Below are 15,340 nucleotides of genomic sequence, written 5' to 3'. Positions count from 1 at the left end.
TTTAGAGTCTAGATCTAGTTGTACAGTTGTGTATAGGCCAATTTTATTCATTTGGCATGGGCAATAAGCCTACTTTTTAATTTTTTATTTATTTACTCAAACTGTTTATGCACGTGACCTAAGAAATAAATAAATTCCGCCCCCTTCGACATAGTTGTCATATTGGATATTTAGTATGTCAAAAATTAAAATTGGAATTATTTTTCAATCTTACTTTGTTTTACATTTCTTAATTCTATAAAAGTATTACGCATTTAAAGACATATTTCAAGTAATCGATTAGTACTTTAAACGAAAAATTGAAAGGGGTGTTATTACAAAATTTTGGCAATTAATACAAAATTTGACCAGACTTATCGTGTTTTTAATAACAGCACAGTAATAATATCGCTCTTCAAGATTTGTATTCGGGCTACAGTATTTATTTATGGATCCAGCCTAGAACTTCAACCTCCTATTCTCTAGTTTATTTTTATAGAAAGAACAGTGAAGAGAAAAAAGTAAATTACTAGTCTACTTACTTATTTATTGTTACTTAATATTACAATTTTTACTTAGGCCTACTGATCCTCTACTACTTCTTCTTTCTTTCTTCTTAGCGTTTAAAGTTTGAGTTTAGTTTAAAATTAAGTTTAGTTAGAACTTAGAGGCTAGAGTGCCGCTAGAGGCCTATCTCTGCTGCTATTTCACATTAAGTATTATTAGATCTAGATCTAGATCTAGATCTAGTATTAAGTAACTAGATCTATACGGTAATCTATCGTTTTAGGTACGTAAAATCGCCGGCGGCTAGTAATGTACAAAAAAGTTAACTCATTGTCAAGGCTTTAATAGAAGTATATATATATAATATATATTATATTGTGATCATATTTGTGTCAAATATTATAGATGAATGAATAATAAACCTAAATCAATGGCTAAATATATCAATATATATAGGCAAGAAATTATCTTTAAACAGTATAAACAGCAGTGTTTGCGAGCAGGATTTGCTATATAAAAAGCGGCCATCTGTAAGTTAGAGTCGCTTCCCCTGAATCTTGCGCTATAAGTTTACTATAAAAAAAATAAACAAGATGGCTGCTATAGTTTACTAAATGAGCATGGTTGCATCTGATGGAAACATCGCTAGTCTTCATTTATTACTGAAAAGTTGGTAATCTATCGTTTTAGGTACGTAAAATCGCCCGCGACTAGTAATGTGAAAAACAGGTGACTCCTTACATTTTAATAATTATTTCACATTTTGAGGAGGATTTATGTTTTGAAAAATACAAAAATGTTTCCTTGTTTCATTTATGTACCTGTTTCTAAACAATTGAATTAAAACTTTTCAGTAATAAATGAACACCAGCGATGTTTCCAACAGATGCAACCATGCTCATTTACTATAGCAGCCATCTTGTTAAAGTTTTATTTTTATAGACTTATAGCGCAAGATTCAGGCGGAAGTCACTCTATTTTACAAATGGCTGCTGTTTATATAGCAAATCTTGCTTGCACACACTGCTGTTTAAAGTTAATTTCGGGCCTATATTGATATATTTAGCCATTGATTTAGGTTTATTATTCATTTATCTATAATATTTGACACAAACATATCACAATATACTTCTATTACAGCCTTGACAATGAGGTAACGTTTTCGTACATTAATAGCCGCGGGCGATTTTACGTACCCAAAACGATAGATTACCGAAAAGTTTTAATTCAATTGTTTAAAAACAGGTAGTTGAGGTAGATCTACATAAATGAAACAAGGGAACATTTTTGTATTTTTCCAAAACATAAATCCTCCTCAAAATGTGAAATAATTATTAAAATTTAAGGAATTACCTGTTTTTCACATTACTAGTTGCGGGCGATTTTACATAGGCCTACCTAAAACGATAGATTACCAACTATACTACTATTATTTAGTAATAATGGGACGGAGTGGTTTTTAGTAATAGTATTACTATTACCATTATCTGATCATTATCACTTGTTACTAGAATCTAGAACTATCATTCATCTTTTCTTTTCTGTAGTGGCCATTTCAGGACAGTACACTGGACAATTGAGTTTAGTTAAGTTTAATACTTTAGTACAGTATTTTTAACTAGATCTAGATATATTTTAGTATAAGAGTTAGGTAGGCAATGAGTAGGCCTAGATCCATAAATTAAATAATGATTAGGCCTACTATTATCAATTACTTATTTAATATTTACTGAAAATCAATTAGGCTTAACGAAAACAATGATCAATGAATGAATAATCATCACAATGACAATCAAATCATCAAATCAACTAAATTCTGTCAAGACTCAATATAGATTTTAATCAATATGAATATTATTACATTAATAAAAATAATAGGGCTAAATATACTCTCTTATGCGTTACTACATCTATCATCCTATTGCTATGAAACTTTGGGATGTTATTGACAACACTCCTGGAAAGGTTTTTATGATAAACAAAATTTCTAATTTGGAGGAGTGGCGTTACAGCACTTGGGTGTGGTTTGGCACCCATAGTTCCCCAGTGGCTACTATAATTTTTGACTTAATTGAATCAGGCTTGTCCATCAGCTGTCAGGTGACCCGGTTCACTCCAGGCACTATCTATGGCGCCAACATTTGTTTTAAAGAGCACCGTACAACTACAATAAGGACATGTTGGGCCACTACATTTGATGACTAAATCCAACCAGGGGATGTAGATGTACTAGGAGCACCTCTGTTAATGCAACTGGTGGCTTCCAAGAGGGCTCTGTGATGCCTCTGACACCTGGGCGGTCGCTAAGAGGCGTAGTACTCACCATCACTGCGTGTGATTAAGTACAGTAAAGGCTTTCACACAGTACGCCCTGAGCAATAGTGGACAAACCTCCCGGAGAACTAGGATCCAATAAATATAGCACTAGCATTGCTTACATAACTCAAGTTTGAGAAAACAAGGTCGCCCAATTGGTATCTCATTGATGAAATCCTCTTAAAACATTGTGTCAGCCTTTTTTCTGTGATTGCAGCTCCTGGGAAACTGTTGATTTTGCTTGGATTTGCAACGTGCAATTATCCAATGGTCTATTAGACTATATGTAGAGCCATATTTTTTAACTTATTGGTTGATTATATAAAATTGCAATGTAAACAGAAAGTGATATTTCAACGCCAAGTGTAAACAAAGGTCCCTTTGTTTACTCTTGGTGTTGAAATATCACTTTCTGTTTATCTTGCTATTTCAGTTACAACGCCTGCTTCCACCCCCTCTACACTATATAAAATTATATCATCATTGTTATTTTCTCTAAAAAAAAATATTTTTTGTCCAGTAGATAACTCATGACTATAATGGGGAGCCAGGGCTTTAATGTCCCAACTATTCCTCCAGATTTAAGAAGAGAAGAAACTATACATCAGATAGCAGATGCTCTAGACTATTTAGATAAGGTAGGTTTTAGGAAATTGAATGCAGTGCATAGGAAGTAATTAATATGAACTGCATCAAAAAATAAAATGTTCATTCTGCTATGTGACATTCTGTACTTTCAAGAAGACATTTTTAAAATTCTTACTTCTTTTAAAATGCATATCAACATTTCTCATAGGTAGCAAATGAAGTATTTGCAAGAATTGGCAAACGAGTCGTGGAGAACAAAGCTCATTTACAGAAAATCAATGATCGAGTTAACCTTGCAACAGCACAGGTAGAGAAATTAAAGGGAAGCAACAAAGCAACTAAAGTTTTTGCTAGTGCAAAGTACCCTGCTGTTGATAAACTTGAACCATTTAATACATCTTTCTCTGACACTGATGGCTTACAGGATATAAAACATTCAAATTTTAAGGTAAATGAATCTAGCTATTAATTCCTGTTTAAGCAGTATCTTTAAATAACACATGCTGTCCAGGGTATATATACCAGTACTGATAAAATTACTTATTATTTAACTTAGTAAATTTGATGAATAAGTGTAATTCTATTTAGGTTCAAGAAAAACATGCCATTGTGGATGACAGAATTTTAAAAGAGAAATTAAAATTTTATAACGTTCATCTTGGGACGAAAGCTAGGAAAAATGCAAGCAGTCAGGGAGAGGGTTTGGGAGGTTTACCCAGAAATACATCCTCTGTCAGTTCACTGCTTCTATTTAACACCACGGAAAATCCGTAAGTTTTTCATTTTTAAAAATGGCTTCTTTATATTTTATATGTGTCGTAATTAATAAAATTTAGAATATTAATAGTTGAAATTTTAAAGTCCAAAAAATGGCCATTTGTACTATAATTTAAAAAAAATATTTTTAGGAGTATCAAAATGAATAAAGTATATAAACATGCTGTTGTCATTGAAATGAGATGGTCTTCTCTTTTTTTATGCCATCAGAACATATGGATGATTAACTGTATCTTGTACATGGATGCTTTATAATTTTTTTTCTTCAACCAGATATAAGAAGTATGTCCTGCTTGACCCTCTTGGTGTCGTAACAAAGACACGGTCAGCCATAGAAGAGGAAGTCAATGCTATGGCAGAAGCACCATCTACTATTGTACACAATGAAGAAATGTTTCGAGCAACTGCTGAGAATTTTTTATACATGCCAAAGTTGGGTACTGTACCAGAGATTGCTGTCCCGGAACTATTGCCAAATCTTCCAGGTAGATTTTCATTTTTTTATTATTTTTAAATCAGCTCTGCAAAAAGGTTACCAATATTTTACTGTTAAAGTTGCTTGCTTATTTTATAATGAATTATTTATTTCTAGTATGTTATTTCATAAAATTTGGAAAAAGTAGCCTATAGGTGTGTCATATAATATAATATTAAATATTATGATTAACTAAATGATTCTACGCATATATCTTTTAATTGTAATTTCTAACCAGTTTTCTAGTTGAAGGTCAATTAGTAACTAGTCATTACAAATGTATTTGGTGTATCAATTCTGCTAGGGCTAACCTCTTAAATTGTTTCCTATAAAAAGGTGTTGCGGATGATTTAGCATTTAGTGGAGACCAAGGCACTTCAATTGCACCTTCAGTGATGGGATCTAATGTGCCAGATTTACCTTCATTTTTACCTGAGCAAGAAATTACACCTGGTCCAGCACCAGGTGGACCACCCCCACCCCCACCACCTTCTGGTCCTCCCCCACCAGAACCACCTCCACCACCCCCACCACCATCTGGTCCACCCCCACCACCCCCTCCACCTCCACCCAGTGCACCACCACCACCCCCTCCACCAGGCCCACCGCCACCTGCTCCAGAATCCGTTCCCAAAGATGTCGCTGCACCCTCTACAGGACGTCAAAGTCTTCTAGACTCAATTGTCAAAGCTGGAGGTGCAGCAGGAGCAGGCCTCAAATCCGCCAAAGAGAGAAAAGTTAATAATAAAAAGAAAAAACAAGAAGAGAAAGCCCCACCTAAAGGGGGTGGAGATCTTATGGGTGATCTCCATTCTAAACTATCCATGAGAAGAAAAGGTATATCGGGTAATGTTAAAGTGGGCGAGAAGTCTGAGTTACCTGCGGGCAATAGTGGAGGTGCATCGTCAGCTTTAGAAAAGATTTCTTCAATGATACCAGCACCACCTAAAAATTCATCATCAGCTGTTGCAGCAGGAAGTGATGATGACTGGGAAGATTAGACTCATATTTTATACAAAAGGAAGCGCTACACAATTGTTACAAAGTTTTAACATTAATTTGACTTAAATGAATGACTTGCATAATGTTTTATAAAATGTTTTCAAATGTATTTTTAATAGACTTGAAAAATGATTATGTAAGAAGACTTAATGTCATGACTATCAATAATAAGTGATGTTTTTACCGTAGCTGTAATGCCAAAACAATTGTGTGTATTGGGTAAAACTGTTTTGTGTGTATTTAACTGCTTTGTCTTTGAATGAACATTCCATATGTTATGGGTAGTAAATTAGCTACAAAAAAAAGCAAAACTTATAAATTAGTTTTCCTTCATAATGTATATAGTATATGACAAAATTTATGTTAAATTAGCCTATAGTGCTGTGATACTCTAAATAATAATAAAATGTTAAGTTTTCTATCACTGATGTCTTACTATGGAAGAAGCAATGTAATTGTAAATGCAATTACTATTCATTTATGCATTTCAACAAAAGTAATTAACAAACAATATTGAAGACCACTTACATATTGAATTTACCAAAAGTAGAAAAATCTTTCACTATTTATTTATATACAAGTTCTCTTGAACAACTATAGGCCTACTTGTATTTATTACAGTTTTCAGTTGTTAGAAATTATTTTCAACACCCTTAAGAAACTTTTATTCATTTTTTGTTTGTTACACTGTACATCATGGTTCTTCTTTGTAAGCTTATTAAATAATAATTACAATTAATTAATTAATTATTACACTTAATAAAATACTTGGCATTCTAACTGCAGCATCAGTATTAATAAAAGAATTAAATTTTATACAAGGTTAATGACAAGCTCGATTTTCTTGAGTGTGCTGTTAGTTACCAAGCTGTATTTAAAATTTATTCTGCAAAATGTGCTCCATATTTGTTACTAGCTGTTCAAAGCCCATCTAAACATTTCTGTAGAAAATATACTTTTACCTCCTTCCATCCCGTTCCCCACTTTCCAGATAATTTATGGAAGACCCCTAAGGACAACACTGAAGTTATCTACTTTACTCAAATGGGCAACTCCTCACATCTATGCTGAAGTAGTGTGGAGGGGGCACCTAATTCTTCTAACATCTCAAATGAGATTTTTTTGTATATGTATATATTTTACATATATATATATATATATATATATATATATATATATATATATATATATATATATAATGCTGTTTATAAAGGATAAATTAAAAATGAATGGTAAATTCTGTCAAGAGAGAACATGTATTCAATGAAAGTGTTTGCTTTTTGAATATATGAAACATGGGCTGCCAGTGACGCCAAGGGTCGATAATCCAGGTCAAAAGTTTGTATATGCCAGTTTGACTTTTATAATTTTGTAGGTCTAATTTTTAGTAGAAGTATATGGATTTTTATTTCGACCTGAAAATATTGAGGTACCTGACGAAGATGCGTAAAATTAAGTCTGTATGTGTGGTAAAACAGTTATTCATTTGAAAAAAGTAACGCTTAAAGCTAAATTTTAGCCATTTTGTATTTTAAAATTTTGTTGTGTTATAAAAAGAAAAACGCGATGAACATAAATAGTAAATAGTTTTCTAAAGAAATCGCCCTTCAAATAAATAGAACACACTTCGTAGACCGCCCATTATTGTGGGACGTAGAGCGGTGCTATCGGGAGCCCCCGGTTACACTACGGTCATCGAATGTCGGCCGAGGTATGATTTCATTAAAATTAATGTGGGTGGACTGTGCTGTTGTTCAATGCGGGGTCAGGGGGTAATTGACTTAATAATTAATGAGCTTGACTTTATTTTTTAAAGACTAATAATAAAAATGGTGGTACATGGCCTTATTTTTATTGAGACGTACCTCTCCCTTGTCGTTTGATGTTAACATGAGTCTACGAGATATGTGTGAAAGTGAAGTCTAGTCGGTCGGAAATTGGCCTCAACTGACAAAACAAAACAAAAAAACTCCAAAAAAAATAACAACCCTGCCTCAAAAGATGAAACTTTCTATGAAACGTAATGATAATGTTAACAGTTTAGTTTTGAGAAGATCCAAAACGTGCATGAGTTAAGTTAGCCTAATTAATTAATTAGGCCTACAACCGATTTCTTATAGTATTATTCGGCAGCTAAATATATAAAAATCTGGCTAAAATTTTTAGCAACTGCAACAAACAAGTACTATCAAAAAACGTACTCTATTTTAACTTTGCTTATGGTTAGTTTTATTTTGTTAGTTGTTTTCCATTTTAAAATTGACAATGCAATGGAAGTACTAGATCTAGATCCTACCCCTGTCTAAATCTTTTTATCTAAAAAAACTTTCTTATTTATGGAAATTGAAGCTAGATCTAGATCTAAATCTAGATTAAAAATGACTAAATTCATCAAGATTTTTAATCTATTGTCTAGAAAGTAGAAAGTCTAAAATAAAAATAACAATCTAGACCTAGTACTACTGATTTAACTTTTTAAGCTAGATTTCTAGATCTAGTGTGGAAAGTTTAGTTTTTTAGCTAGATCTACTGCTGTTCTACAACAGTGTTAGGCGCCGTTAGGTTAGTGATAGTGACTTCCAGTATAGTCACTGCTGTGTGAGGGTAAGATCTAGTATCTAGACTAGATCTACTTACTTGGTCACTTAGATAAGATATGATAAAAATATGCCCAACATTAGTAATTAGTAACAAATCAAATTTTTTTTACAGCTACACCTAAGCCATAATTATAACTAGATCTAAGTTCTTTCATTTATTTAACAGACCACGCAGTAACTAAAAATGAAGCGGAAAGCATCCAGGGCACCTGGGTACGAACAACCTGCCAAACTGAGTAAAGAAGCTACCAAGAACACTGTCACTGAAGAGCTAAGCAAGTTAAAACATGAAACAACTGTTAAAAAAGCACCGCTTGAGCCTCTCAGACTGGCATCCTTCAGACAAAGGAAAGCTCCAGCTTGGCTCTCTTCTTATGTTACTAACTCAACAACCAAAGAGGCACCTAAACCCTCAATGCCCAAATTTCCAACTCTTGTACCACCCAGTAAGAGAAAATTAGCAGAGCAAACTCCTAAGCTAGATAACACAATAAAAAAAGCAACTGAAAACTCCTCATCACTAACTGAACATCCACCGTCATTAAGGCGAGATTCCACATTAAAACTTGAAGACTTATCATCACCGCTTGCTGTTAAGTCAAAAACCATACAAAAATTGCCGTCAAAAGTATCATTAACTAAAAATTCGACTCAAATCTTAAGTTCCTCTAATGACAACTCGATAGAAGTAAAATCTCTTGAAAACAAGACAACTGATTCATCAACCATCAAACCTCCAGCAACAAAGCAAGTCACATCAAACTCCTTGACCAAAGAAAAACACCCTGTTAAACCAGCAGAGTCCAGTATTCAGAACTTAAATGTAAATCAAGAAGAGTTCAGTCCTAATGTTGTAGAATTATGTGACACCAAAGATACATCTCTCCTAGATACTCAACATGATAAAGAACTAACTCCTCCAGCAGAGGTAGGGAAACCAACAATGCTTGAAGTAGTCATCTGCATTAGTACCTCTGGTGCCATGAGAGAGTATCTTGAGGTTCTGCAAGATAAGACTAGAGAGATGGTTTGGCGTCTTCAATCTCTAATACCTAACCTGCGAATTGGGGTCTTTGCCCACACACAAGGTGGTATCCATGATGACAAGATGGCTAACAGGAGTGGTGTCACTGACCATAACTACATTAGAACTGGTGGACATAGTGGAACCAAGTGGATTGATTTGGGTGCTACATATTCACAAATTTGTGCTTTTGTTGGAAGTTTGGGTGAGTTATTTTAAATGTGTCCAATTCTATGTACTTGTTTGGTGGATTGTATTCTTTCACCAACTGAAGTTAAGTAGAACAATTATTAAAGTGTTTAAGAAACTTTAGCAGTTTTTAAAACTTGTTTTATTTTTTGCATGCTTAGAACCAGAGGCAACTGTTTACCCAGACTATGTCCAAGACAACTTAGAAATGGCATTATGGAAACTACAGAGGTGTATGACTTGGAGCTCTTGCAGCTATCGTACAATTTTGATGCTGGGGCGAGGCAGACCAAATACAACCAGCTTCTACTTACAGAGAGAGCATTGGAGAGGTTGGATCAGATCAGCTCTAGAAATCAGTCGAAAAACTGAGATTCCTGTTATTGATTGGGAGCTTGAAGCAAAGCTACTGGCACAAATGGTGAGTGGGTGGCTAAATACATACATGTAACTCACCAATAAGCCACCACCTACCCTGGCTTTGGGATTGAAAACAAAGAACGGAACACTTATGAGTTATCTAATGCTTAGAGTATGCAGAGCCAATAATTTGTTGGTTGTTTTTTTGTTTTTTTTTGTTAAAACAAAAATTAATTAAATTGGTGACTAGATCTTATGTATGTTTCTAGTCTTCCTCCCCCACTTTACTCACAAAAATATATCCAAGGACAAGTAAATGTATGAGTACTTATATAGTTAAATATTTTTATATTTAAACTGAAATACATATCATTTAACAATATTATCTTAGAACCAGAGAAGCACTGTCATTTTAGGTTAAGATGATATGAAGCCCTTTGTTGTCTGTTTTCAGGGAATCCATGTTTTTACTGTTCAAGCTTCTGGTCCACCCAACCCTGCTGACAAGGAAGAGGATGGAGGGACGACATTTTTTAAACGGGTGGCTGAGATAACTAATGGACAACACATCAAGTTACCTGATGCATCCAAACTTGTTGATGTTCTAGTTGGAGTGTTTTGTGCCTGCTACGGACCTGATTTACTGCAGGTGACACATTGACATAATTTTACATTCTATCTAACAAAAATTTATTTAACACTTGTTTTTAGTTCTTGTTTATAAACCAATGCACTGGCATACTGCCCCAAATATGATCATTCAACCCAATAATGTGTTGGATCAACTGTTAGTACAGACTATGTTAATGTTTAATAGCTAACCCGTCTGTTTATGTGAGGACTGGTCATCTCTTATTATTTCCATACATAGAATAACTTCAAGGTGATAGATCACACAAATAAAATGTACTATTATTCACCTAATGTAACATGTGCCATTGCATAATGCAGCTGCACCATTCTCCCTACTTCCCACATATTTTTCATACCATGTAATTCTATTTGTTACTATGTCTATTTTGCACTTCACATTAATATATCACAACAGATAAACACCAATTCTACAAACTCTCTAACAAACAGTTGCTTTCTTCCATAAACACTATCTTATTCTTCGTCCTAATATCAACTGTCATCATAAGCAGCCTAATCTACCTTTAGTCCATCATGTGTGTAGTCAGCTATAATATGGGTCATTGAGAAAGAACTTTGCTACCAGTAGGAGTGGGTTGATGTTGCTTTTAAATCCAAATGATTGAAGTAATGAATAAACTGCCTTAATATGGCATAAAATTAAGTGTTTACTGGTTCAAGGAAGTGTCTTTATTAAGTTTTATTAGTATATTAATGAATGACAGAGTGGAATAGATTATAATGTGTGAACAAAACTGTTATTGTCTACAGGAGCATCGTGACACACTGAGGGATGAGAACGATGGGGTTGTCCCCACCCAGCTGAAGGACATCTTCATCTCCCTGCAGCTCCACAGCAAGCGCAGGTCACTCTCTACAGTACCCGCTGTTATAGGGGACCTCACCATTTTAAAACGCCAAATGGAAAAGTCTGAAGCCAATGGTACAGTCAGTGGCTCTGAAGAGGAAATGTCAGGTGATGAGGAGGAGCAGTTGACTGAGATTAGCACTACAGAAAAAACAAAAAATGATGCAGCAGCATCTAGTAAGGCCAACAAAAAAATCAGTGCAAATAAAAAGTTAAAAACTGCTAAAACATTAAACTCAGTTAAACAAGGAAGGGTGGTGAAGACAACTAAAAAATTAGATAAAAATACTAAGCAATTAGTGAAGAAAGCAATCAAGTTGAAATCTAGTTTGAAAAACAAAAAAGATAAAGAAAGTGCTAAAATTAAACTCCCTAAAACAATCAAAGCTAAAAAAGTGATTAAACAAGATTCAGGGAGTGATAAAATTACTAAAAGTAAAACCCCCAAAACTAATTCTGCTAATAAACTTAAACTTACTTCTAAAGGGAAGGCCACTCCAAAAAAGACCGATATTACTAAAGCAAAATCGACACAGAAGAAAACACCAGCAAAAGCTAAGAATGTCTCTTTAAATAAAAAATTAAAGACAACGCCAAAATCAAATACTAAAGGCAAAAAGAATACTCAAGGTAGTAGCAAAAAGGCAGCTACCCCTAAAGCAGTTAAAAAAGCTTTGCTCAAAATGAAAAAAACCAAAGCTAATAGCTCTAAGTCTAAGTTATTAACAAAAAAATGTCAAAATAAAAAATTGAGATTACAAATAAGGTTGTAAAAGGAAGTAAAAATGGTTGGAGTAGAATATATGTCCTTTGAAACTAATTTAATGCAGCGGTGCCTCACTTTGTAAAAATATTTATTTGCTTATAATTCCTGTTGTTGTGTTAGCATAAGTTTCCAAGGTTCCTTTTAAAAGTTGAAATTAATAGAACTGAGATCATTTTCATTTTTTTTTTGTAAACAATTTTTTCACACCAAATCCAACATTTTCACCATAAGGTTTGGCAAAACATTCCATTTAAAATGCTTGAATTTTTGCAATAATTTTTCCTACAGGGGGCTCGCAGTGTATCCTTGATTGTGTGACTTATATTTTTAGTATGCTTATAGATTTGTTTTTTTCTCATAATTACATTTATTTTGCTTCATTTGATACATTATTCTGCTGGTAGCTGACCATAAGGAATACCCATCCCCAATATTGTTAATGTTATCAAATTATTTTTACATTATTTTTCATTATGATAGGCTAATCCTATCATTGGTAACACTTTAAAAAAACGTGTTTGAATGAGCAAGTTAAAAATAAAATAAATGAATTATATTTGTTGTTATAGAAAATTTTTCCTAGGAATTGTAGTAAATGTTTTAGTGCATAAAAAATTGCTTGGTTTTTAAAAGTTATGTGACTGTTAACTATGTTTGTATGTATTATTTAAATTAATGATGTAGCTGGACTTGGTGTGATCATGCACAATTTCTTTACATACCCTGAAAAGGCTTTTTTTAATCTTTGCACTCTAAGTTCTTAAAGAATGTTTTATACAAGTCTACTATACACTTGTATGTACACTGGTGTTATTTTTTAAATGTAAGTGATGGAAACGTTAATGTAATTGTGTGTAATATTTTTAAAAAAAATTTAAAAACTCATCATTGATAAAAACAATGGATATATAAATTTATAAAGGCTCTTTAACTGTGATCTTATTTGTATATTGACTTAACCAACAAAGCTAGTCTTAAAGTACAATGTGACTCAACACATATTTCTAAATTTATTATAATTGTTTTTAAAAGTCTTGAGAAAACTAATGAAAAGTGTTTTTTTAAATAGGATTTTAGTCTGTAAAACTTTATTAATAATTAAGTGCCTTAGCTAAAGTTATCTTGTGTTTGAATGTATCAATGAAATGTGATATTACTATCAGATGTTTACTATTCCCATAAACATTTACAGAATATTGTTTTTCAAATATGAATTGTTTAAGTTTTTTCTAACTGGCCTGCTACAAGCTTCTGACTAGTTCTATAATGAATTGATAATGCAATAAATATTGAGGAACTACTTATAACATTGTAAGTTATTTTTAATTTATTAAAATGTTTTAACAGCTTTTATTAATTAGAAGTTTGTGACTGTTATGAACTTTATTAATCCATTGTTTCAATATTTTTAAAATATAAAATATATTTATATATATAAATTTATATATTTATAATTTATGCTATTTATATCCACACAATTAATTTCACTAACCTTGTTTTTTTATGTTTTTTTTAACAATATTTCTTATAGTCCATTGTAGAAATAGAAGTGTAGAAATAAAATCAGACAGTTTGAAAAAATACCCTGCTCATTGATATTAATTCAATTTGGACAATTTTTGGTAAATTCTGTTAGATATTTTTAAATGATTTATGTCAAAAAAGTATAATCTATAGCTCACCAATTATAATTCTATTAAAATAAAATATTCAACATTAACTGGTAACATTAAGTTCAAATATTTATTTTTAGAAAGTTGTAGATATGTACAGACAGTACAACTGTCACTTAACTTTGTACATTGTATATGAGTAGTACTGGTACTCTTAGAACACAGTGCTGTAATATTTTCTGTTTCATCTTTCAACTTGTATTAGTATTATATTTTTATTTGTACTGTGGCACCACCACCGTAGTTACATTTTAGCTTAGAATTTTGACCTGTTGTTTCACTGGATAAAACTAAATTGTTATAAAAATATTTGATGGCTTAGCCTGCCATTTGATGAATACTATTCATATAATGATTTGTTAGAAATGTATTGGTACTGTTTGTATTGACTAATCGACTGCCTTGTTTGCACGTTACATGACAGTTTTCTAAATGGTTTTTTAATTCAGTTCAAGTTTTCAAACAACTGTTACTTTTTCATAAAAGCCCTAGTTTAAAAGAGGTGTAAAAAATGTAATTCATTATTAGCAAACTGAATTTTTGCTCATGCTTTATTTTAACTACTTTCTTTTTAAATATCAGCTTTAACAGTGTGTAGTAGTTAAAAAGTCATGTAGTTACTTGACTGATATGTAGATGCTAGTCAGTGTTTTTATATTTTATCACCTTAGATAAAAGTAAATGGTACAACCCATGTAAGAGAATCTATTTATTTAACACTACATTGTTTTATATCTGTGCATATAGCATAGCTTAAGATTGTATGTATTGGATTTACATTGCAAATTGAGGCTGTGGTTTTATTCCTTTGTTCATACTCTTTTAAAAGATTTTCATTACACAACAGCACTTTTTAAAAATTGTATATCTTATTTGTTATTGCAACAACATGTTGGTTTACTTCTTTTAATGTGGCTTTGATTTGGAAAAAAAATTATTTCATATAAAACTTTTTTTCATCTGGTGATGTAGCTTTTTTTTTCAATTTGAGACGAGAACCTGCTCTATAAATGGTTGTAGGGTGGTAAAGTTTGCGCTTGTGGGCTGGGTGATGCGAGTGTCAGAATTTGACTCCATCATCATGTCCCTGGCTGAGAGGAATCACATTGTGAATGCACTAAATATATTCAGGTGTGTCATGTGTCAGCGTGCAATGGCCACAGTTTAAATTCTTTAAGTTAGAAGCATTCAAAGGCAGCAATAATCATCATTCATCTATGACACAACTTGAGCTGAAACACCTTACAATATTTTGGTACAGTTTGATTTTTTACCTCACCATTACAGCAGTCACTGGTGTACTAAAGTTTTATGTGTAATCACTTAAGTCATCTCATGCTATTGATTTGTGTTAAAATGCTGATTGTCAATGTTTTCTTGGTCACATGATTCAGATTTGTCCAGAGTACTTGTTGCAGTCTGGTTTTTTTTGTCCACTGTGAAACATTTATGTAATTAATATACAATAAAAATAAATTTTGCCACTATCTAACTTGCTTTTGATTCTTGTTCAAATTCATCCATCTAAAAATTTCCTGTAGATAAAAGGTAGCTGAATACTTGATTACTTGAAGCAAATTTTT

At 32.6% G+C, this 15,340-nt stretch overlaps 2 protein-coding genes across 4 annotated transcripts; both read left to right on the top strand.

Annotated features, from left to right (window-relative positions):
• The first annotated feature begins 138 nt into the window (after nt 1-138).
• On the top strand, nt 139-6,063 carry LOC131951361 (WASH complex subunit 1). Of its 3 annotated transcripts, none has more exons than XM_059313747.1 (6): nt 139-173; nt 3,326-3,444; nt 3,603-3,838; nt 3,979-4,160; nt 4,441-4,652; nt 4,979-6,063. In XM_059313747.1, exons 2-6 carry the CDS (start codon nt 3,333-3,335, stop codon nt 5,641-5,643), a joined length of 1,407 nt encoding a protein of 468 aa, XP_059169730.1. In that variant the 5' UTR covers nt 139-173; nt 3,326-3,332; the 3' UTR covers nt 5,644-6,063. The 3 variants fall into 3 exon arrangements, with proteins under 3 accessions (XP_059169730.1, XP_059169728.1, XP_059169729.1); XM_059313745.1 differs by lacking the exon at nt 139-173 and adding an exon at nt 344-500 and having other exon boundaries at nt 3,323-3,444; XM_059313746.1 differs by lacking the exon at nt 139-173 and adding an exon at nt 351-500.
• A 1,738-nt stretch (nt 6,064-7,801) lies between these two features.
• On the top strand, nt 7,802-15,236 carry LOC131951349 (uncharacterized). The gene is made up of 5 exons (XM_059313723.1): nt 7,802-7,866; nt 8,411-9,473; nt 9,619-9,878; nt 10,272-10,466; nt 11,222-15,236. Exons 2-5 carry the CDS (start codon nt 8,429-8,431, stop codon nt 12,089-12,091), a joined length of 2,370 nt encoding a protein of 789 aa, XP_059169706.1. The 5' UTR covers nt 7,802-7,866; nt 8,411-8,428; the 3' UTR covers nt 12,092-15,236.
• The last annotated feature ends 104 nt before the right edge of the window (nt 15,237-15,340 follow it).

Source organism: Physella acuta, unplaced genomic scaffold (assembly GCF_028476545.2).
Source record: "Physella acuta isolate Inbredline_101_S28 unplaced genomic scaffold, ASM2847654v3 ptg000808l, whole genome shotgun sequence".
NCBI classification, from domain to species: Eukaryota; Metazoa; Mollusca; class Gastropoda; family Physidae; genus Physella; species Physella acuta.
The sequence above is the reverse complement of the archived record's forward strand: the minus strand, read 5'-3'. Positions and strand labels throughout refer to the sequence as shown.